Source organism: Amblyraja radiata, chromosome 31 (assembly GCF_010909765.2).
Source record: "Amblyraja radiata isolate CabotCenter1 chromosome 31, sAmbRad1.1.pri, whole genome shotgun sequence".
NCBI classification, from domain to species: Eukaryota; Metazoa; Chordata; class Chondrichthyes; order Rajiformes; family Rajidae; genus Amblyraja; species Amblyraja radiata.
In genome coordinates, this window is record NC_045986.1 from 9,731,596 (window position 1) to 9,757,829 (window position 26,234).

At 41.2% G+C, this 26,234-nt stretch overlaps 1 protein-coding gene across 1 annotated transcript in view; it reads right to left on the reverse strand.

The window, feature by feature from the left end:
* The window catches only part of pex14 (peroxisomal biogenesis factor 14), a 266,863-nt gene that overhangs the window by 95,981 nt on the left and 144,648 nt on the right, over window positions 1-26,234 (reverse strand). Inside the window, exon 4 of the mRNA XM_033048496.1 lies at window positions 22,623-22,745. Coding sequence (XP_032904387.1) covers window positions 22,623-22,745 — 123 coding nt within the window. The remainder of the gene's footprint in view (window positions 1-22,622; window positions 22,746-26,234) is intronic.

Below are 26,234 nucleotides of genomic sequence, written 5' to 3' on the forward strand. Positions count from 1 at the left end.
GATGAAAAATGTCCACGAGTAAAAAAGGTGGTGAATTAGGTCGAGAAAGTGGGACAGGCCCTTTAAGGTTGTGTTGGTCAGTTGATGTAGGAAAATAGTTGTTCCTAAACCCGGTGGTGTGAGATCTCAGATTTCTGTACCTCCTGTCTGACTGTAGCAGCAAGAAGAGGCATAGCCCAGAGAGTGGGCATTTTTGATGATAGGTGCTACCTTCTGGAGGCAGCACCTCATGCAGATCCTTTCATTAGTGGGGAGGACTTCACCATAATAACCATGCATGGAAAATTCAGGTATTCTAAACACACCTTTGTACTTTTAGTGAGTGGCATTTTTTTTTTCCTCCACTACATTCTGTAAAGTTAATATGAAACACCACCCCATCCCCAACCCATCGGAAACACCATGTACAAACCAAATGGGTGAGCAAGCTACAACTCAGGAGACCTCAACACATATTTTCTCTTCATTTATAGGCTAGGAGCAGAAGGGAAACTTGGTCATATCTTCTCATTCAAACATCTTAAACTTTAGTAAATGCTGCCCTGAAAGAATCAAGTTGAGGTAGCAAACTGGTTAAAGTGTTGAAGGAAAATGTTAGGATTTGCTAAATATTTAATTTCTTTATAAAGTTCGATTAAGTACGTTTTTTGATCTCTGGCCCAAGACTGGCAAGTTTCCCCATGAATAATGTCGTGTCAAAGAGAAGGAAAGGTTCCAATCCTGTGCAGGACAAGGAACAACATGAAATACCTGCTATACAATGCTCTTGTGACACTGCGCCTCGAGTACTGTATGCAGATCTGGTCTATTTCCTTAAGGATATTGTAGTAGCCATTTACCTTAACTCAGTATGTTATAACTATAACCAGTTACCTTTAAATGTTATCTGCCTGTAATTATGTGGGTGGGATTTATTACGTAGTCGGAGGCGTGGTTGAGGCTGGGATTTTCACACAGATGCTAGTAGTTTGAGTTTAGTCGAAGAAGCATGGGGAAGGCACAGCTTTCGACCATGCACGAGTTTGACTACGAGTAAGATCACAATGTACTTAAACAAGAAAAAGTTTGGATCAATATCTTACTGTTTTTACTACGACAATAAAGAAACTATTAACCAATAGACTGTGTTTTGAAGATTTATCTTTGGACGGCATTGAATGTCTCGTGGAGAGCTCGCATGCGTAACAAAACTATCTCCTTACCCCGGTCTTCAAACAGAGTGGCTAGAGGAAAAATTTCCTGAACGATATAATAATCTGCCACTACAGATATAACTTCCTTAATAAAACATTCTTGTCTCTGGATCGTGAGCCAGCCACTTGAGATGGAGATTGTGTGTATTTCTCCCACAGAGAACTGTAAATGTTTGCAATTCTATGTGAATGTGAATGTACAATTCTGTGAATGTACCTTTCAATAAGTTAAAGCAGGCACGGAAATCGCTATCAAAACATGGAGGGGGGACCGGGGGACACAATTTCTTGGCGGGACAGGCAGAGTTGAACTAGATTTAGTGCTGCTTCTCTGCGCTGGCTGTGGGCCTGGGGGCACCGCTCCCGTCTGACTCCCGACATCTCTGACCACCCCCGGGCGTGTGGGGGGGGGGGGGGGGGCACTCGGGTGGGGACGGGGATGGTCCAGTGACAGTTCGGTAGCAATTGCAGCGCCGGAGACCCAGGGTCGATCCTGGCTGCGGATGAGGCGCAGGTCTGTGTCCAGGGCTGCCGAGAGTGTTTTTCACTTGTGACCCTATGACCTGGGCATGCAATTCAAGCTCCACTCTATGATCTTTTCCCCACCAGGACGTCTCCCTCCTACAATCACCGCGCTCTATCCACAGTCCCACCCCCTGACTTCTGCCTCTGAACGACACCTCTCTCCTCCAATTATCGCGCTGAATCATTATGTCCTGCCCCCATTGCCTGCTGACCGACGTCTCTCTCGTCCAATCGGCGCCCTCGATCATCAATCCCACTCCCACTGTCTCGCGGAAAGCGGAGATTTCACCGAGTTTTAAAACCCGGATTACAAAAAATGGGGGGGAATCGTCCCCCACCTCTCAAAACAAAGCCCACTGCAGCTCCTTTCCTTTCTATATTCTTTGCAGGGTATCGATTTCAGACCATTCAGAGAAAAATAAAGCTGGCATCCCACTTCATTGTTTAGTTTTTAGTTTAGAGATACATGTGGAAACAGGCCCTTTGGCCTACCGAGTCTACACCGACCAGCGACCCCCACACACAAACACTATCCTGCACACATTAGGCACAATTTACAATTTTACCAAGCCAATTAACCTACAAACGTCTTTGGAGTGTGGGAGGAAACAGGAGCAAAATATTGGGGAAAATTGGGTAAATTAGTTCAGAAATAATAGCCCACTTACATCCAATCAAATAAATTGGCAATCACAGCAAAAGACCATCCCGTGTCAATGACAGGCAAGTGGGTATAATTAGTCAGTTTATGAATTATACCAATTAAAGAAAAAGGTAACTAAATTGATTTTGAATCACAAGTATTTTACAAACTGCATTTTGAAATTTCTAATTTAGGACCCATGCTTTAGCTTAAAAAAAGTCTATCGACAAGCCATTCACAGCAGTTAGTAAATAATCGCATGCCAGAAAATAATACCGCCTGTAATAAATTATAGCTACAAATAATCACAAGCTCTTCATCAATTTTATTTTCATTTCACGCAAAATGTTCTTTTTTTAGGATTAATCACAAGGAAAAATCCTTTACAACATCTTTCAAGCAATGCAACTCCAATAGAAAAGCCTCTCTTGTCAAAACGCAGCAATAAAAAGGAAGCAGTCAATTCACCTCCTGTCCAAAGAATCTCTTTGTCATTGTGCATTAAAATTATAACACATCTGCTTCGTCACTACCTGCCTGATGTTTACACTTTTCAGTATCTAGCATCTAATCTAATTCCTAACTAATGCAACCTGGAGAATGTATCAGCCTGGTTTCCAACACAGAAATATTGATCTTCGTGTGCCTGAAAATGTCTAAATTGCTCTTGTATGCCGCCTAGTTGTCAATTCCACATCAGCATTAGTAAATGTGATGCCGGCTCCCTGCTTTTTTTTTATATGTTTTCGCGCCCAGAGGCCAGAAGTAGGACAACCAAGGGAAAATTACCTTCCCACAACTGAATAAAATTTCAGGAATTCACACAGCACTCTACAGCTCCAATCTTATTATCATAAAGGCATTGTTCAATAGATCTAAACAGCAAGTAGAAATGATGTAAAACACTGAGTCATCATTTTGAAATCAACAACCATGTAACAATCATGGGCACAGCATCGTCATATTCCACTCAAGTAGAATGCATCAATAACAGCAGGAATCCAGCACAGGTTCCCAGAGCCATGTTTTCTTATCTCTTCCCCTCAATTTGGATAAAGACATTCATAAATTTCAGTTCAATTCCAAACGTTAACAGTATCAGGAACTAACATTTCCCTGTTTGCACTTTCAAGCTACCTGTCGAGTTTCTTGCCTGCTGAGAAGCCCACAGCGTGGGATGTGCTGATCATCATAGGTAGATGCTCACAATCATCTAAAGGTGAAAACTGTGTCAATGCCCGTCCCTGCACTGTCACTGAGGCTCTCAGAAATAATCCCCCAAAACACTCACCAGAGGTATAGTCCCTTGAAAAATTACAAAGTTTTACCTACAAGGGTACTTGAGAGATTTCACCACTCTGTCGGCGACAGCTGAACCTCCTTTGTCTATTTGGAAGTAGAATTGTTCTGTCTTGGAAAGAGACCGTGGTGCAAACCCAATGCTGGAGTAACTCAGCGGGAGAGGCAACATCGCTGGAGGGAAGGAATGGGTGACGTTTTGGGTCAAGACCCTTCTTCAGACCTTCTTCTTCAGACGTCTAGGAGTGCTAAACTGCGTTCCGTACAGTATTGCAAACTTATACAGTCAGTACATTATTGGACTGTATCAAAGACTCCACTTGGTCATAATGAACGACAACTACAGTTCAGCAGCAACAGCTTCGACTTTCTATACGTAGCTTCTTTCCTGATCCTCTTCCATGTTATTTTGGGATTTACCAATTTGCATCGAGGTCTGATCAGGCAAAGTATATTCCATGCAGCTTGAACCTTACCTTCACATGCCTCTCTTCAATCTTATCCCTGCTCCGCAGAATAATTAACTCTTAAACTTTTCTCAAGTTCCTCCTTTATTTGTCCAGTCAGTAAGATGTCATTTAGGTAAACAATAGTATCTCAGTCTGAAGAAGGATCTCAACCCGAAACGTCACCCATTCCTTCTATCCAGAGATGCTGTCTGTCCCACTGAGTTACTCCAGCATTTTGTGTCTATCTTTGGTGTAAACCAGCATCTGCAGTTCTCTCCTACACAGTGTCTGGTAGACCTTGGTGTCAATGTCTATGTCCTCTGACGAGAGCCCAGAGTTGATGCTATCCCAAATAGATGTTGGTTGTACCACAGTCCAATGTGAGTATTTATCATTGCGTATCCTTCGAATCTTTCTTCTACTCAATTTGCTGATAAGCACAGGACATGTCAAAAGGTTGTGAGGATCTGTATACCTCCTAGCCGAGTAAACAAATATCAGCGATAGTTATCTAAGTTTGTTTTGTTATTGGTATTTAAGAATCTCTATAGATCCATACAGTATCATTTCATTTCACTACATAAACAGTTGCAGTTGGCAAAGCAGAAAACTCACCCAGTTTAGTGAAAGTACATCTCTTCTCCAACCTCTTCCTTCATAAGGCAGGTAAAGATCATGTCTTCAAAGAACCCAATGTAACATTCAGGTAAACGTTGGCTTGCAAGACCTTAAGTGCATCGTAGAACATTACAGCAAAAGAACAATGAACTTTGACCCACACTGTCTGACCATCATATGCCAAAACCATCACTGCACATAACCCATATCCCTCCATTCACTGAATAACCATGATGGTCCTATCCAAACGTATTTTAAATGCCACTAACATTTCTGCTTCAATCACCACCCCTATGGCACACCATATGGTACTTGACAAGTGCAACTGGTCCCTCCAAAACTATTTTTATTTTTGAAGGCCGCTTCAACCAATATAACTGACTCCCTGAGATTCACAGTCCCATCTAACCAATGGTTAAATTCAGCTCACTCATGATCCACATCATGGATGTGTCCATTTCCATTTGTAATTAAGTTTATTTTCTCTGAGCAGCCTCCTTTGAGAGAGCACATCTTGGAATCCATGTGAAATCTGTGATAAAGTCCACAACATTTATTCTGGATGGTAAACCAATCTATTAAAACTTACACCAGTGATCTACAGGACTGGAAGTGGGGCACTTGTGCCACCCAACTGATCCAGCCAACTCTTCAAATGTCTTATCAGATAATACAGAATCATTAAACGCAGAAATGGACCCAACCAAGTTCATATCGCATCCGTGATGCCTACCCACGCTAATGCTAATTGTCAGCATTAGGCCGTTATCCCTCTATGCCATTCTCATCTAGGTGTCTGCCCAAACATCATTTAAACATTGCAAATGAGTCTGCCTCTACCATTTCCTCAAGCAGCTCATAACACATAATCATCCCCTTCTGTGTGAAAAACCTGCCTCTCAACTTTAAGTTTCTCCCTTCTTATCCTAAACTCGTGCCCTCTGGTTTAGTCATAGAGTGATACAGAGTGGAAACAGGCCCTTCGGCCCAACTTACCCATGCCAACCAACATGTCCCATCGACTAGTCTCAACTGTCAGTATTTGGCTCATATCCGTCTAAACCTATCATAGAAACATAGACATAGAAAATAGGTGCAGGATGAGGCCATTCGGCCCTGAGCCAGAACCGCAATTCATTGTGATCATGGCTGATCGTCCCAAATCAATAACCCGTGCCTGCCTTATCCCTGTATTTATGTAAATGTTTCTTAGTTCTCTTATTACGTGTTTGATTGCTTGTTTTAATTGTATTTATATATACACTCACACACGTACACGCAAACACATATTATATATATGTATAAAATGTATATTATGCAGTGTACTATGTAGTGTAATGTATTAGGGTAACTGCGACATGTTGGCCGGTGGGGGCAAGTTGGGCCGTAGGGCCTGATTCTACACTGTATCACTCTATGACTATATAACAAACAACCAAAAAAATGCAGTATGTGTGTGTGTGGAAATATTATATAGAGTACTCTGTTTATGTTTCTGTTGTGCTGCTGCAAGTAAGAATTTCATTGTTCCATATTTCAGGACATATGACAATAAAACACTTTTGAATTATCTCTTGACTAGACTCCACTGCCCTGGGAAAAAGACTGGTTATCTATCCCATCTATCATCCTCATAATGTTATATCCTCTTCAGGTGTTGGAAGTTCCAATGGCACCCAAAATTGGACACAACACTCCAAATGCAGTCTCATTAATAGACACAAGGTACGCAGATATTGAAATCTTGAGCAAAACACAAAGCGTAGGAGTAACTCAGAGGATCAGGCAACATCTGTGGAAAATATGGAGGGGCAATTTTTCGGGCTGGGACCCTGCTTCAAGGGACCCAAGCCGAAACGTCCCCTATGTATTTGCTCCACAGATGCTGCCTGACCCGATGAGTTACTCCAGCACTTTGCGTTTTGTGGTCTAATTAATGTTTTGTGCGGCTGCAACCTGGTGTCTCAACTCTTACACAACAATGCCTTAGCCTATGAAGGCAAGCATACCAAAATGCTGCCTTCATTATTCTAATCCATCAGTGTCGCTATTTTAAGTGAGCTGGGGACTTGTACCGCAAGTTCTCTCTGCACATTCATGCTCTGAGGTCTCTGCCATTTATTCTATGTCCTTCATTGATTGAGTAAAAGAGCCACTAAGACATGTTGCAGCTTTACAGGACTTTGGTTAAGCTAGATTTGGAATACTGTACGCAGTTCTGGTTACCCCATTGCAAGAAGGATGTGAAGGCTTTTGAGATGGTGCAGAAGAGGATTACCGGAATGGTGCCTGGATTAGAGAGCATTAGCTGCAGGGAAAGGTTGGACGAACTTGGATTGTTTTCTCTGGAATGTCAAAGGTGGAAGGAAGACCTGAGAGAGGTGTATAAAATGATGAGAGGCACAGATGGAGTAGACAGTCAGAACAGTCAGAACAGAAATGTCAAAGACCAGGGGGCTTAGCTTTAAGGAGAGAAGGGCACATTTTAAACATGATGTGAGGGGCAAGTTTTTTTTTTAAAACAGAGAATCGTGGGAGCCTGACAATCTGCTGCCAAGTGATGGGTAAGCACATATGAAAAGCATTTAAGAGGCTTTTTAGATAGCCACATGGATATTGAGTGATAGAGGGATATGGACCACATACAGTCAGATGAGATTATTTTAATTTGGCATTATGTTCGGCAAGGACATTGGGGGCTGAAGGGCTTGTTCCTGTGCTGTACTGTTCTATGTTCTATTATCAAAATCAATGGAAAATTGCTATCTTGATCTCCCACTAATCCATGAACCAGCGTGGACCCAGGTTATACAATGCGTTTGGGTTATCGCACTTTTGAATTAAGGATTTAATCCTGTTATCTCACACACAAACTGGCCTGATATACTTCAGATCACTCTAAACTGAGAAGACTCTCAAATTTTACGTGCAATGGATCTGTAAGCCTTGTGGGCATCACAAACTTGGAAAATTTGTAAATGAATCATTTTATAAATGTATTTTCCAAATACAAGACGTAGCTATGGGCACACGCATGGGCCCCAGCTATGCCTGCCTCTTTGTCGGTTACGTCGAGCAATCCTTGTTCAATACTTACCAGGGCCCCATCCCCGACCTCTACCTCCGCTACATTGACGACTGCTTTGGTGCCACTTCCTGCACCCGCACACAACTGACTGACTTCATCCACTTCACCACTAACTTCCATCCGGCACTCAAATACACCTGGACCATTTCCGACACTTCCCTACCATTCCTTGACCTCACTATCTCCATCGCAGGTGATAGACTTCTGACCGACATCCACTATAAACCTACTGACTCCCATGGCTATCTGGACTACACTTCTTCCCACCCTACTTCCTGTAAGGACTCCATCCCCTACTCCCAATTCCTCCGTCTACGCCGCATCTGCTCCCAGGATGAGGTGTTCCACACCAGGGCATCTGAAATGGCCTCATTCTTCAGGGAACGGGGGTTCCCCTCCTCCACCATAGATGAGGCTCGCACCAGGGTCTCTTCCATACCCCGCAACACTGCTCTCTCTCCCCATCCCCCCACTCGCAACAAGGGCAGAGTCCCCCTAGTCCTCACCTTTCACCCCACCAGTCTTCACATACAACAAGTAATCCTCCGTCAGTTTCGCCACCTCCAACGTGACCCCACCACTCGCCACATCTTCCCATCTCCCCCCATATCTGCCTTCCGCAAAGACCGATCCTTCCATAACTCCCTTGTCAATTCTTCCCTTCCCTCCCGTACCACCCCCTTCCCGGGCACTTTCCCTTGCAACCGCAAGAAATGCAACACTTGTCCCTTTACGTCCCCCCTCGACTCCATTCAAGGACCCAAGCAGTCGTTCCAGGTGCGACAAAGGTTTACCTGCATCTCCTCTAACCTCATCTATTGCATCCGCTGCTCTAGATGTCAGCAGATCTATTGGGAGAATTCAATGTTCAATGTGAGACCAAGCGGAGGTTAGGCGATCGTTTCGCCGAACACCTCCGCTCGGTCTGCAATAACCAACCTGACCTCCCGGTGGCTCAGCACTTCAACTCCCCCTCCCACTCCGTATCCGACCTCTCTGTCCTGGGTCTCCTCCATGGCCAGAGCGAGCAACACCGGAAATTGGAGGAACAGCACCTCATATTCCGCTTGGAGAGTCTGCATCCTGGGGGCATGAACATTGAATTCTCCCAATTTTGTTAGTCCTTGCTGTCTCCTCCCCTTGCTCAGCCCTCCTGCTGTCTCCTCCCATCCCCCAGCCTTCGAGCTACTCCTCCTTTTTCCTTTCTTCTCCCCGCCCCCCCACCCCCGATCAGTCTGAAGAAGGGTTTCGGCCCGAAACGTTGCCTTTTTCCTTCGCTCCATAGATGCTGCTGCACCCGCTGAGTTTCTCCAGCTTTTTTGTGTACAATCATTTTATAAAGATGTTTTTACAAAACCGCACACATTTACTAAAAACAAACTTTTCACGTCCACAACCTAAACCACTTATCTGCTGAAAGCACTCGTGCAAAGGGAATTATAAACTGCAATCACAATTATTAATGCGAAGAAATCCCATTAGTTCACCAGTCACCCTGACATCAGATTCTAGAATGGTTGAATGGTTACAGCACAAGTGACCATTCAGCCTTTGTGCCTGTCTGCCACAGCATCTCACCAGCTGCCATTCACCAGTCTTTAATCTGATGCCCAAATAACTTTTTTTCGCCTATATTTATCCAACTCCCCTTTGAAGGCCACAATGGAACTTGTCTCAAAACATGTATAGAGAGTCGGCAAAATGCTGGAGTAACTCAGCAGGACAGGCAGCATCTCTGGAGAGAAGGAATGGGTGACATTTCGGGTCGAGACCTTTCTTCAGACTCAGAGTCTCGACCAGAAACGTCACCCATTCCTTCTCTCCTGAGATGCTGCCTGTCCCGCTGAGTTACTCCAGCATTTTGTGTCGATCTTCTATTTAAAACAGCATCTGCAGTTCTTTCCTGCACATCTATGGAGAGTGCGCTTCATATTCTAACCACATGCTGGCACAAAACTCACTGCGCCAATATTTCTTTCAGAGCATTATCCTTCATTCTGCACTGCCTCTGCTCAATCTTCCTACCAAAACACATTGACACATATTTCTCCCCATTAATTGGAACCGGCTATAGCCCACAAACCCATTCATATGCTCCTGCAACCTATCAATATCCTCACCGCAGTTCACAATACAGCCACGTTTTGTGCCACCTGCAAATTTAGAAATTGTGGTTTACGCCCAAGTCCAACTCATTAACATAGATTAAAAAAAGGAAACCTACAGCTTCAACACCTACCCCTGCAGAATGTCACTATTCACCTTCCTTCAATCTAAGAACCATCATTCACCACAACTGTTGCCTGTCACAGGATTAACTTCATACACATACTGTCAATGTCTCCCTTTTGCTTGGCACTTCAACTTTGCTGCTAAGCCCATCATATGAAACTGTATCAAAAGGTTTCTGAAATTCCACATCAACTGCATTACCCTCATCAATTCTGTCAAGGATAAGCCGAATTCCCCCAAAGCATATCCGTGCATGCCTCTCTTCACGATGTCATCTCAACTTTTGAAGTACTAAAATTGCTTTAATATAGGAAATACCGCAACCATCTGGAGCACATCAATACACAGAAATGTGACAACGGAACTAGATACGTAATCTGCCGTTACAAGTCAGACCATTGTATAAATGTTGACCCCGATATATCTACTGACAAAACTGTCCATTGAGTAAGTAATGTTGATCTAACAATAATGGAAGCAGTTTAGCCATGTAATGGCACAGATAAGGTAGGCAGTCTGAATCTATTTCCAAGGATAGAGAAATCAATACTAGAGGGCACAGCTTTACAGTGAGAGGGGCAAAGTTTAAAGATGCTGTGCAGGGCCATTTTTGTTTACACACAGAGGGTGCCGAGTGCCTGGAATGCACTGCCAGGGGTGGTGGTTGAAGCAGATACATTAGTGGAATTTAAAATATATTTAGATAGGCATATAGATATGCAGGGAATGGAGGGATATGTTATGTACAGGTAGGTAAATGAAGAAGGGTCTCGACCCGAAACGTCATCTATTCCTTTTCACCAGAGATGCTCCCTGACCCACTGAGTTACTCCAGCTTTTTGTGTCTGTCTTCGGTAAGTGATCATCTTGACATCATGTTCAGCACAGACATTGTGGGCTGAAAAGCCGGTTCTTGTGCTGGACTGTTCTATGTTCCAAGTGGCTATTGCATGGCCAGCATTACAGCAGTATGAATATTTGCACTTACAAACATGGAATCACTGAATGAAACCGCGTGGGCCAAATAGCAAGACATTTCCTCAACAGAGCACATGGTAAATGTCAGTGAATGTCTCCTTCCAGCTCCCAAACGCTCAGTCTGGGCTGGAGTTAACTATTTCAAAGGTGAGAGGACAGTTAAATAATCCATCGTAAAACAAACATAAAGTCACTTTTCCACAGCTGTTCACAACAATAAAAATGTAAAACTCTATTTGAGTTGCTGACAAGAATAAAACAAGCTATTTTCTGTCTGTCAGATGTCTAATTAAAAGGATGACAGTTAGTAATTGCAGATAATGAACATATTAACAGGTATCTGCTGAAACAATGAAATTCATTGTATAATGAGCTAGAAAGAGTTTGGCATTAAATTAACAAGAATGTTTTGAACAAAGGCAAAGATGACAAATGGTAAAAAGTTTTATAGCTGTGAATAGGTTTGAAGAGGAATAGAATTGTAAGTCAATATCACATCAAACCATTGTTACAAATCAACAAATTAATATTAGTATTCTCACATCTTTTAGGTTTAATTAAATGCAATCTTGCCTCAAGGTCCAGAGGTTGTGAATCCTCTTAAGTTGCACATTCTGTTAGAGACATTGTCATTCAGGTGTGACATTAAGTCACGGTCCAGTTAGTGTTAACTAATATTCAATCTTCATTTATTGTGATCAACAAAAATCTAATCACGTCTCATTTCATCTCAATTGTTTGCTGATCGGAAAATTAGCTGCTTCATTTATCTCCACAAAAGGGACTTTTATTATATCTAATTGACTTCAAAGAGCATCAATACATACCTAACGCCTCCATGAGAACCAAGAGCCAGGAACTGGTCAAAAGTCCCTTAAACCAACTTCATCACCAAAGAGATTATGGATAATCTGATTTCCGGCCTTCATCCTACGTTCCAGTTCAATTTCCAAAAGCTGTATTCCTGTATAGTCCAAACATCTATCTCAGCTTTTTCAATACCTAACTCAAATGCTAAAGCTATCTGGAACAGAAAACTGTAAAGATTTGCAACTCAGAGAATAAATTCTTCCTCATTTCTCCACCAATCGCTAAATCTAAACTCTCCAACCAGAAGGAATATCTTTATAATATTCACCCTGACGAGTTCTTGCATAACCTTAAATGTTTCAATGAGATTTCGTTTCACAGCCCTAACATCCTTCATTAGTGTAATCTCATCACAGCCTATTTTAATCTGATTCAAAAACAATATCCGGGTGTCCTTACAAAATAGCAAGTTCTTCAGATTGTTCCAAAGTACTTTTCAACCAATGAACTACATATGGAAACAGGGTCAAATTGTAATGTACAAAATGTGGCATTGTACTCAATAAAAACTGAAGGAAAAGCAGGAGAACACCATTCAGCCCCTTGTGACGGCCCTGCCATTCAACAAGACTATAGTTTAAATATTTACCTCAGTGCCACTTTCCTGTACTATTCCCACATCTCTCAATTCCCTTAATGTCTAACAATCCATCCATTTCTGTCTTGAATAAACTCAATGACTGAATTTCTACGGTGCTGTTGGAAAATTTGCAATTCTTTAGGTGAAAAGAAAGTTCTTCTCATCTCATTCCAAAATTCCAATCCCTTCTTTTGAAACTGTGATGTGTAGTTCAAATCGTCCCAGAGAAATCATCATCCTTTGATCCACCCTTTAAACGACTGTTAGAACTGGGAGCAAAATAATCAAAGTGCTGGAGGAACTTAGGCAGCATCTGTGGAGGGAAATGAATGAACAACGTTTTGGATCAGGACTGAAGAAGGGTACCAACATGAAACGTCATCTGTCCATATCCCTCAGCAGATGCTGCCTGGCTCACTAAGTTCCTCCAGCAGTTGTATTTTTGGTCAAATTCCAGCATCTGCTGTCTCTTATGTCTCTGTAATACTTTAGTCTGGCTCAATGACAAAACTTCTAATTTTTCTATTTTCCACAGCATAGGTTAGGTTTGCTTACACTCTCCTCATTGGGCAAGCCCTCAAATTCCAGGAATCATTCCCTCCAATATAGACGGGGAATAAAAAAACCCAAAACTGACAGGATTGAGACAGAAACCCAAGTACCAGTGAGCATGTGAACGTCAGTTTGTGGGAGGTGTGGTGGGGGCAGTAGAGCACTGGAGGTGCCTAGATCCCCACAGCTTCAAATCTCCATAAACAAACGATGCCACAATCAATTTTAAGCTTGTCAAATTTGTAGAAGACACTAAAATAGAAAGAGCAGCAGAGCGGAGAATACAGTTAATCATTTGCAGAAGCTTTTAGGTTATGCAAATGGTCAGGCAAATAGCTAATGAGATTCAATAATGAATGTAAAGTACTACACACAGAAGGGAAAAATGTGCAGTGGAAGTACCAGTGACTGGAATTAGCAGTGAGATTCAGATCGGACCCTGGGTGTAGAAATATACTATTGTCAATATCCAGACTAACTGGCAAGGCAGTTAAAAAAGTAAATAGATTGCTAGTATGGCATGTCGGAAGTTGAGTGGAGATTTGATAGAATATATTAAATTATGAGAGGCATCGATAGGGGAGACAGTCAGAATCTTTTTTCCCCAGGGTGGACCTGTCCAACACTAAAGGGCATAGTTATAAGGTGAGAGGGGAGAAGTTTAAAGGTGGTGCAGATATGGTAGTGGCATTGAAGAGGCTTTTAGGTAGGAACGTGGAAGTTCAAGGAATAGAGATCATGTACAGGCAGATGAGATCAGTTTAACTTGGCGTCATGTTTTGGCGTAAACATTGTAGGCCGAAGGGCCCGTACCCATGCTGTACTGTTCTACGTTCTATGTACAGTATGTGTGTGTGTATATACCATTTATGGCAATAATCTATAATCCAGACATTACTCCCCATGTAGCATGGTGTTGTAGGTTAGTGTGGCATGAACGGCTTGCATGTACTGAGATGTCAGAGAAGGAACATGGAACCAGGAGGTGGGAGGAGAAGAACAATCATGTTCCTCGAGCCTGCTCCAGTGTTCAATGTGATCAGAGCTGCTGCAATCGTGGCTCAAAATCCACTTTTTTACTCTCCCTGCCAAGCCCCCACTCCTCTGTGGTGCAAATGCCTTGATCGCCATCGTGAGCCAACCTCAGCAGCTCTCTGACGTAGAGAAATCCAAAGAGGCAGGAGCCATGAACCTCAGGGAAGGAATTCTTCCCCACATCCACGAGCCCTTTTTCTAAAATTATCCCCTCGAGGTCTAGATACTCCCAATGGGCAAAACATCATCGAAACATCAGGAAAAGCAAGAATAATTGTAAAAATTAAAGATTAAAGTATAAACAAAAGTTACTGGAGTCAAGAATATACTAAGAAGGTTGGGTGGTTCTTATGTATGCATGTAAAGTTTTAAAAAGTTTAGGTTGAGCATTTCTGAAATATTACATAAATAGAATGAGAGGATAGTTAAATAGCAATGTGTATTGGGAAGGAGGGGTGACGAGTTAGAGGGTTAACTAAAATTAGAAAATGTAACATTCATACATTGTGTTGTAGTCTACTGAGATGAAATATGAGGTGCTGTTCCTCTAGTTTGCATATGGCCTCACCCTGACAGTGGAGGAGGCTGAGGACAGACAGGTAGGTGTGGGAATTGGAAGAGGAACTGAAATGACTATCAAGTGGGAACTCCAGGTGGCCATGGCAGAGGTGCTTGGCAAAGCAACCGCCTAGTCTAAGCTTAGTCTCACCAATTAGGGGCAGCATAGTTGTGCAGCGGTAGAGTTCCGCCTTACAGCGCCAGAGACCTGAGTTTGATCCTGACTACCGGCGCTGTCTGTACGGAGTTTGTACGTTCTCCCTGTGACTGAGTAGGTTTCCTCCAGGAGCTCCGGTTTCCTCACATTCTCCAGGTTTGTACAGGTTTGTAGGTTAATTGGCTTTGGTTAAAAAAAAAATGGTAACTTATCCCTAGTATGTGGGATAGTGCTGATAGTACAGTGGTCACAAGTCGGTGCAGACTCGGTGGGCCAAAGGGACTTCTTCTGGGCTGTATCACTAAACACAAATGTAGAGGAGACCCTAGATGGTGGTGACGGCAGAAGTATATAGACAGGTGTTGCACCTCACAACAGAATCCAAAGGTATCTCAAGTCAGTGACATTTATGGTTCATATGCAGGTAGATGGCTTAACTTGAGTGTTTACTTTTTAATGAAAGTCTATATATAAACAGCAATACTGGTTAGATTATTTTCCCACTACCATTTTAACTCGAAGCATCTTTCTAAGTAGACCCTCTATAAAGGCAATGACAATGGGTATACAAGAGCATCAGTTTTCCAAATCAATTTTATTGCCAATATCATGAATAAATTAATAAACTCAGGTGGACAAAAGTATCCTTTTAAATATGCAACAAAGTATGCAGACTTCAAATGCAAAGACATTTTTTTTTAAATCTTTGAATGTATTGACCTCTACTCCAGGAACTCACGTTCATCCAAAGTAATTAAACAATCATTCAATCTCATACAAAGACGTTAGTTAACACTGAAACACAGAGCAGATCTCAAGGGCATTCAGTTTCAGGACAACAATGTTTCATTTCCGATACAGATAAATTAGGAGAGATGCTTGAAAACATGGAATACAATATCTCCAATTGCTGCCGTATAATAAGACACAAAGTACTGGTTAGGCAGCATCTCTGGAGAACATGGATAAGTGACGTTTCGGGTCGGGACCCTTCTTTAGATTCCCCGTCGGAGTAGGGAAGAAAACTCCTTCAAAGTACACATACCTTGAAGAGATATCATGGTGGGTTCTGTGAGACCCTCTCTCACTGCCAGTTCTGTGAGACCCTCTCTCACTGTTCCCCCTCTATGACTCCTACTCCGACCAAAACATCACCTATCCATGTTCTCCAGAGATGCTGCCTTATCCGCTGAGTTACTCCAGCACTTGGGTATCTTTTAACCAGCATCTGCAGTTCCTTGTATCTACAACTGCCTTATAATCACCAGGAATACAATCACAAAGGAGAATTTTGCTCTCTAACTTTCTCAGACTACACGTTGATAAACTGTTACAAAAAAATTCACAGAACAGATTAGGCCATCCCGAATTTGGTTGAAGCCAAGTCAGGAAGATGCTGATCAGCATCACGGAAAATTCAGAATGGGCAGTAAATCCAATATCCTGTAAATTAACTTTAAAACAAAGTGATGCACTTCGTAGAAAGACGGTAGGCTTTAATTCTAAGAAGTCTAAATTCTTAAGATCACTCCCACTTTGGTATGCTGCTTTATAAAGGAACGCAACTTTGCAGCCTGCGTCTTCAATTGCTACAGATGTTTTTGCACCTTTCGATGAGATCTTCCTACACAGAGTATCAATGTTATAACTGGATTGATGATGGCTGGAGGTTTCCCTTGGGTCAGGGGAGTATTTTACTGTGTAGGAACTCCAAAATATACACAATGGAGATGAAGACATATTTAATAAGGTTTCACACTGGTGGTTCTTGGATCAATAACTAGCTTTAGGACTTGGTCATTTTAGACATATGCTGACAAAAAGCTGAGTTTTAGTGCACTGTTCAAAGAAACCATGCAGGTTTTAACACCCAATTATCTGCTTACCAAAACGGACAGTTCTGATGTGAACTCAAAGGTATTATTTGCTTTGAGAGGTTGATCATGGAGCAAATCAACTCCTACCTCGACAAAAACCTGGACCCACTGCAGTTCGCTTACCGCCACAACAGATGTGATCTCGCTGGCCCTCCACTCCGCTCTGGACCACTTGGACAACAAAAACTCATTTGTCAGGCCGTTATTCATCGATTACAGCTCGGCATTTAATCATCCCCTCCAAGCTGGTTACCAAACTCGCAGAACTGGGTCTCTGCGCATCCCTCTGCAATTGGATCCTCGACTTCCTCATTCACAGACCACAGTGTGTTCGTATTGGTGGAAATGTGTCAGCCTCGATAACAATCAGCACGGGAGCACCTCAAGGCTGCGTGCTCAGCCCCCTGCTGTACTCACTCTATACTCATGACTGTGTAGCCAGTCACAGTGCAAACTCCATCATCAAGTTCGCTGATGACACCACTGTTGTGGGACGTATCACTGATGGTATAGAAGAGAGATCGAGCAACTGTCCATATGGTGCCAGCGCATTAACCTGGCCCTCAACACCAGCAAAACCAAGGAACTGATTGTGGACTTTGGAAGGAGTAGGATGGGGACCCACAGCCCCGTTTATATCAATGGGTCGATGGTTGAAATGGTCAAGAGCTTCAAATTCCTGGGCGTGCACATCTCTGAAGATCTTTCCTGGTCCGAGAACACTAATGCAATTATCAAGAAAGCTCATCAGCACCTCTACTTCCTGAGAAGATTACGGAGAGTCGGTTTGTCAAGGAGGACTCTCTCTAACTTCTACAGGTGCACAGTAGAGAGCATACTGACCGGTTGCATTGTGGCTTGGTTCAGCAACTTAAGCGCCCTGGAGAGGAAAAGACTACAAAAAGTAGTAAACACTGCTCAGTCCATCATCGGCTCTGACCTTCCTTCCATCGAGGGGATTTATCGCAGTCGCTGCCTCAAAAAGGCTGGCAGTATCATCAAAGACCCACACCATCCTGGCCACACACTCATCTCCCTGCTACCTTCAGGTAGAAGGTACAGGAGCCTGAAGACTGCAACAACCAGGTTCAGGAATAGCTACTTCCCCACAGCCATCAGGCTATTAAACTTGGCTCGGACAAAACTCTGATTATTAATAACCCATTATCTGTTATTTGCACTTTATCAGTTTATTTATTCATGTATGTATATATTTATATTGTAGTATATGGACACACTGATCTGTTTTGTAGTAAATGCCTACTATGTTCTGTGTGCTGAAGCAAAGCAAGAATTTCATTGTCCTATCAGGGACACATAATAATAATAATAAATTTTATTTGTGGGCGCCTTTCAAAAGTCTCAAGGACACCTTACAGAATTTAACAAGAGTAAAAAACATATAATCGGAGTAAAATAAATAATAAAGACATCACCAATACACAAATTAAAGACAGAATTCGATCCAAAGAACAAAAAATCAAAAACACAATGTGAAGAGAGAGCAGCGGCAGCTAAACAGCGCCAGCGTACACTCTACCTTCCGACAGCCATCTTGGACACAAACACATGACAATAAACTCACTTGAACTTGAACCATTAAGTATATAAATAACTGGTTCATACATCCAGCAACAATCTATAGGGAAGTTTAAAAACAATTCTTCCTGAATGTCTGATGCTGATCACTATTGAAATACTTAGTGTCAAGAATGCCATCGTGGAAGCCTAACCAAGCCTGCACTGCACCTCTTTGACTGATTTTGACAATATTTCCATACATTTTAGAAACAGGACCTTCGGCTCATCGAGTCCGTGCTGACCGGTGACCCCCGCACAACATTAACAATATCCTACACACACAAGGGAAAATTTACAATTATACCAAGCCAATTAGCCTACAAACCTGTACGCCTTTGGCATGTGGGAGGAAACAGGAGTTCCTGGAGAAAACCCACACAGGTCACGGGGAGAATGTGCAAACTCAGTACAGACAAGCTCCCGTACTGATCGAACCCGGATCTCAGGCGCTGTAAGGAAGCAACTCTACCACTGTGCCACCGTGCCATCCCGTGTGAGTGTAAACACATCTACATTTTCCTAAAGCATTCATGAAACTGGATATTTTAGATTTAGAGTTTACATGTATGTGTGTTCTATTCAGATAATAAATTAACCAAGCCACACTGATAATGATATAATATGGTTTGGAAATTGTTAACAGCCAATTGTTTTCACCTTACTTCTTAGCCAGGTCTATGGGATGGCAGACAACTAGTTTCCATCGTTTCTCTGTGGATTTTAAGGTGACCAAGAAGGTAAATAAATGTTCAACCACAACTCCACCAGATGCTGCATGAGAAGCTGATTCAGTTGGAGAGGCAGTAATTTATAGATGACATGTGGTTATTTACAATGGGTTTTTATGTTTTCCCGTAACATGGATATGCCAACCTGAATGCCCTTCTCCATTTTGGGCCAGGAATTATAAGGAATCAGTGGAGAATGTTTTTTTTTCCCAGAATAGGTTTTCAAACAGGCAGCACAGTGGCACAGCTAGTAGAGCTGCTGCCTCTCAGCTCCAGCGAGCCAGGTTTAATCCTGTCTGCAGTTTTGATCTTTTCCCTGTGTTGCATGGGAACCACTGTAACAAAATCCGCTGTATAGAGGTCCGTTATTGCAAGGGTTTACTGTGTTGTATTTGTGGTGATTTTTCAATGCTTTGAGGTGCTTGCTACGCCTCGTCTCAGAAGTATATATGAGGGTAGAGATTAATGCTGCCTGATCGACCACATGTTTGTGCCATGCCTGAGGTTTTTATCTTCAAACATCTTTATTCTCAAATGGCCAAAGGCTGCACTGGTGCACTGAAGGGGATGGTGAATATCTTCATCGATATTCGCCTTGGCTGAGACGCGAGAGGCTTCTGTGATGTGGGGAAATAGCCCTAATTTTCCAGTTTTTCTCTGACTTTTCATGAATCATATACTTTTCTTCACTGATGTACATGAATAAGTGCGAAAATGAGCAGTAGATGATATATTAATTTAACGTCATTGGAATTTGAGATGGGCAAGCAAATGGAAATCTTATTCTATACATTATCAGTAATGTTACAGGAATAAATATTTCTAATGTTCCTTAAGTTGGCTACAGCTGTATAACGATTGGTAGCATAATTATGAGTGATACGAACAGCCTTAAGTTCCTGAATGTATATCTGAAAAATTAAATTATAAGACAACTGGCGGCATTCCATGGCTTTAAAATCAGTTGGTAGATAGGATTAAACCAGAGGAAAAATAAAACTCTTTAATATTTCAGTCCTGTTTGGACTTGTCAAGCACTTGGTCCCGACATGATCTTATTGAACAGGTGTCGTAACAGAAACCCCCGAACAACATTTGGGAACATATGTTAAGTAACTTTTTTTCTACATTGCCAAGAGAACATCTCCAACCCATTGGAGCCTCTTGAGGACAGAGGAAAACATATAAATATTGCAGTGGTTCCTATGCAACAGACATTTAGCAGCATATGTCCTTGCTTTTTGTTAAAAGAAGAATGTGGTGGGCATCAAGGGCCTTAAAAAGGCATTGATAGGCAATGGTTTTATGACAAAAATAACCATGAATTAACATGGGAATTGTGAAGGCAAAGTAGTATGGATACAATAAGGTACGGTTAAATAAACATTATGGGAGAATAGAATAGTGGGCAATGCAGAGAAGATTTACAGGAGGAAAGGATGGAATGTGCTCCAAGCAGAGCATGTATGGATCCAAGGTAGACACAGGATGCTGGAGTCACTCAGCGGGAGAGGCAGCATCTCTGGAGGGAAGGAATGTATGGATCCAAATGGGCTGCCTCTCAGCTGTGAATCCGATGAACCTGCCTTCACTCATTGTAAGCTGAGCAGCTGAGTTCTAAGTGGTGAAGATGTTCTCATAGTGCGGTTGGGTTGGCAGCTCCAGTACTGAGACATAGTGATCAGGATGGATTAACTAAATGAAGACACAATCAACTGCAGATGCTGGTTAACAAAAAAAAGCTACAAAGGACTAAAGTAACTCAGTGGGTCAGGCAGCAACTCTGGAGAAATTGGATAGGTGCATTTCGGGTCAGGACTCTTCTTCAGACAATACTCCAACACCGGAACGAAGAAGACATTTTAACGGATGACTTTGTCATTCTAGTTAATAATAATTGTGGATTTTTGTGGTGTTGATAAAAGTTTTTTGCCAACTTTGTGTGATGTTATTTATAAACGGCGCACATTCTAGCCAAAATGCACACTGCCATGATATCAGTTAGACATACAAATAAGGACAGAGATGTAAGGGGGTGGAGAGAAGACAGGGGTACACAGGATGGTTGAAGTTTACATCCATTTTTGTCAGATACAACTTTACTTACCTCAAAGTTACACAGGTTTACTTTTAAAATGTAAAACATGGCATATTGAATGTCTTTGACTTAGTACAGCGCACAGCAAAAACATCATACATTGAGAAAATTACCAGGTTCCTTGTACAGAATTAGACATACCAGAAGACCTTCAAACTACTTGGAAGAAGCCGAGGGAAGACTTGATTGAAGTATATAAAACTATAATAGGGTGGACAGTCAGAGCCTTTTTACCCCCAGATTGGAATGGTCAAAGACTTAATGGTATAGCTTTAAGATGAAAGGCGTGTGAAGTGTAAAGGAGTTGTGCAGGGCCAGCTTTGTCTTTTTGCACAGAGGATGGTGGGTGCCTGGAACGTGTTGCCAGGGGTGGTGGAGGAGGCAGATATGACAGTGCAGTACAAGATGCTTTTAGTTAGGCACATGAATATGGAGGGGTATGGAACCTGCGCAGGCCGATTAGATTAATTTAGCTTGGGGTCATGTTCGGCTCAGACATTGTGGGCCAGAGGGCCTGTTCCTGTGCTGTACTTTTCTATTATCTATTTACTCAACATAATTAGTGGAGCACTTGACCCAAACAGTAATATCATGAATTGTTTTCACACATTTGCAAGCTAGAAACTCAAACGTTAGGTGTAGGACATTTCATTGACTTGCTAGTTTAAAATCAAATAGGTGTGGAAAATATTAGCCATTGAATATTTTCTACTATACATTTAACCAACACATTTCTATTCCAGGTTTTCTCTGGTAAAACAATCATACTTTCCACACCAAATTTAAGTTCATGTTCATAAGTGATAGGAGCAGAATTGGCCATTCGTCCCATCTAGTCTACTCCGCCATTCAATCATGGCTGATCTATCTCTCCCTCCTAAACCCATTCCTAAACTCTAGCCTTCTCCCCATAACCTCATACCCTACTAATCCAGAATCTGTCTATCTCTGCCTTAAAAATTTCCAATGACGTGGCCTCCACAGCCTCCCGTGAAAATGAATTCCACAGATTCACCACCCTCTGACTAAAGAAATTTCTCTTCATCTCCTCCTTGAAGGAACGTCCTTTAAATCTGAGGCAATGTCCTCTGGTCCTAAACTCTCCCATTTAAGCCGCATACATCTTGATAGCAGAGATAGACACAAAAAGCTGGGGTAACTCAGCGGCGTTTCGAGTTGACACCCTTCTTCAGACTTTGAGTCGGGGAAAGGGGAATGAGAGATATAGACGGCACTGAGGACAAATCGTCCCTCCCCCACCCTAGTTGTCGTACTAGTTTCACTGCCGTCCTGTTAAGATCCACTATCTGTATAACTCGTTATCACCTATCCCACAGCCACCAATAGACCATTGTGGGCTCCACATTTCCTTGATTATCGTTGCTTTTTGCATAACTTCCATTCGACCTGAAACGTCGCCCATTCCTTCTCTCAAGAGATGCTGCCTGTCCCACTGAGTTACTCTAGCTTTTTGTGTCTATCTCCAGTTTAAACCAGCATCTGCAGTTCCTTCCTACACATCATGATAGCGTGTCTGTTCAATGTGTCTGAGAATACGTACGGTATGGCACAGCAGCAAGGTATGAAGGCTGTACCAGGTGTGGCTGGATGGCAGGTCCTATTTCCTCATCACTGCCAGTATTGGACTGCTGGAGCGCAATCTCCACTTCTTCATCTGTTAAGCCTATGGAGAAAATAAATAGAAAATTAAATTTGCACATGTTCACTAATATATTTAGGCAAAGATTGAGAATTCTCACACGATTATAGAAACTAACATAAATAATTGTCTCCCAAGGAAGTTCAAGCCTATCATTGTGGGGAAATTGAAGTGAATGAACAGAGCTCGAACAATGTCACAACAACATATTTTGATTTAAACAACGATAAAAAAACCTGGCATCATTATATTTGTTATCATAGAATTCAACTAAAGAGCAAGAGGTTCCTAATGTTTTGAAAATCCAAGCTGTTCTGAATATTCAAAAGCTAAAACAAGTTTAATCATTAAACATTCATTCCGATATTTCAGCTAATTTGTTCTATGCTGCTACCAATCATTTTTAAATTAGCTGTAACATTTCATTCCTCGAGATAAATAGAGGCAAGCAGCAGGAAATCAAATGGGTACTAAAATGGAAAGCTCACCAACCACTTATTTTAATTCATCCATATACAGTGCCCTCCATAATGTTTGGGACAAAGACACACCATTTATTTATTTGCCACTGTACTCCACAATTTTGAGATTTGTAATAGAAAAAAAATCACAGGTGGTTAAAGTGCACATTGTCAGATTTTAATAAAGGCCATTTTTATACATTTTGGTTTCACCATGTAGAAATTGCAGCAGTGTTTATACTTAGTCCCCCCCATTTCAGGGCACCATAATGTTTGGGACACAGCAATGTCATGTAAATGTAAGTAGTCATGTTTAGTATTTTGTTGTATATCCTCTACATGCAATGACTGCTTGAAGTCTGCGATTCATGGACATCACCAGTTGCTGGGTGTCTTCTCTGGTGATGCCCTGCCAGGCCTGCATTGCAGCCAGCTTATGCTTGTTTTGGGGGCTAGTCCCCTTCAGTTTTCTCTTCAGCATATGAAAGGCATACACAATTATGTTCAGATCGGGAGATTGACTTAGCCACTCAAAAATTGACCATTTTTTTTAGCTTTGAAAAACTCCTTTGTTGCTTTAGCCAGTGAGTTTTGAGCCATTTGTTTGAACTTGAGCAGATAGGATGTGTCTATACACTTCAGAATTCATTATGCTGCTACCAATAGCAGTTGTATCATCAATGACGATAAGTGAGCCAGTACCTTCAGCCCAGGCCATAACATCCCCACCATCGTGTTTCACAGATGAGGTGGTATGCTTTAGATCTTGGGCAGTTCCTTCTCTTCTCCATACTTTGCTCTTGCTATCACTCTGATACAAGTTCATCTTCGTCTCATCTGTCCACAAGACCTTTTTCTAGATCTGTGGTTGCTCTTTTAAGTTGTTCTTGGCAAACTGTAATCTGGCCATCCCATTTTTGTGGCTAACCAGTGGTTTCTATCTTGCAGTGTAGCCTCTGTATTTTTGTTCATGAAGACTTTTGCAGACAGTGGTCATTGACAAATCCACACCTGAAGAGTGTTTCTGATCTGTCGGACAGGTGCTTGGGGATTTTTCTTTATTATAGAGGGAATTCATCTGTCAACAGCTGTTGTGATCTTCCTTGGCCTGCCAGTCCCTTTGTGATTAGTAAACTCACCAATGCTCTCTTTCTTCTTAATGATATTCCAAACAGTTGATCCTCGTGTTGATAAACAGCAATAAAAGTTTCCAAAGGTGATGGAAAGTCTGGAGGAAAAACTAGGTGCTGAGGGCTCTCTTATACCTGCATGAAGGAGGCAATTAAACACACCTGATTACAAACACCTGTGAAGCCATGTGTCCCAAACATTATAGTGCCCTGAAATGGGGTGGGGGTGGTGGGGGGCTATGTATAAACACTGCTGTAATTTTTTTATTTTTTTTTTTGAAAATATTTTTTATTGGAGATAGGTACATAACCAAATTACATCATTACAGTCTTACATTTTTAAATTGATAATATTGTCAATTATTATTACATTGTCTCCAATACTTTTTGCCTTTTTTTTTTTTTTAAACTAGATAGAACTAAAGAGATAGATGAAGTAAAGAAAGAAAAGAAAGAGAAGAAAAACAAAAAAAAAAAAAAAAACAAAAAAAAAGAAAAAAGGTAGTTAAAGAAGAATGGAAAAATTTATTAAAATAAAAAAGACTTCATTCGAGATATATTCGTACATTTCAGAGTATAGTATTTCATCCATTCTTTAGCCCGCGTGCTAGTCAGGTTCCTGTGCTGAACCATTCTGACCCTTTAAGTAATCAATAAAAGGAGACCATGTTCCAACGAATAATTCCTGTTTGTCCAACAGGGAAAATCTGATTCTTTCCACGTTTAAGGTCTCCGTCATTTCTATAATCCACATTTTGATTGTGGGGGCCGTAGGTCCTTTCCAAAATGTTAGAATTAATTTTTTTCCTGTTATTAAACTATAATCAATAAAGTTTCTTTGTGTTGTTCTAAGTGTTTGATTTAATTCTAATATTCCGAGTATTATTAATTTTGGATCTGGGTCCAATTGTGTGCTGGTTACTTTAGATATTATACTAAAAATATTTACCCAGAATTTTTTAATTTTTATACAGTTTGCAAACATATGAGATAATGTAGCTTCTAAATGTTGACATTTATCACATATAGGTGAGATATGTTGAAAAATTTTATGTAGTTTTGTTTTTGAATAATGTAACCTATGTATTACTTTAAATTGTATTAGAGAATGTCTGGCGTTTAGTGAACACTGATGTATGTGTTGCAAACTTTCTTCCCAAGTATCTTTCGTTATTACTTGATTTAATTCTTTTTCCCATGTTTGTCTGTGTGAGTCCGTCGAGGGAATGTCACTGTCTAATAAGATATTGTATATATAAGATATTAATTTTTCTGTATTAGGATGTTTGTTCCAACATTCATCAAGAATTTCTGAATTTCTAATTCGAAAATTTTGGGAGTTCGATTTTACATAATCTCTAAGTTGAAGATATCTGAAATAATCATTTCCTCGAAGTCCATAAGTCTGTTGCAATTCCTGAAATGTCAGAAAAGTGCCTTCCTTGTAAAGTTGTCCCATATTTTTAATTCCATAATTCTTCCATTGTGTAAAACCCCCGTCCAACCATGAAGGCTTAAACAAAGGATTATTCACAATTGGAAGAAAAAGTGATAAATTATCTAATTTTAATGTCTTTTTTAATTGTTTCCAGATTCGTATAGCACTAAATATTATAGGGTTTTCCCTATAAATTTTTTTGTTTAATTTAGACGTAGCAAATAATATCGAACCGATATCAAAAGGTAAACAATCTTCCTTTTCCATTTTTAACCAGTCTGGTTGATGATCTATTTCTTCCAACCAGAAATTCATATTTTTAATGTTAACTGCCCAGAAATAAAACAAAAAATTGGGTAAAACCAAGCCTCCATTTATTTTTGATTTACACAAGTGTCTTTTGTTTATCCTATGATTCTTATAATCCCAGATAAAATCATTAACAATAGAGTCCAATTTTAAAAAAAAGTTTTTTGCCAGATAT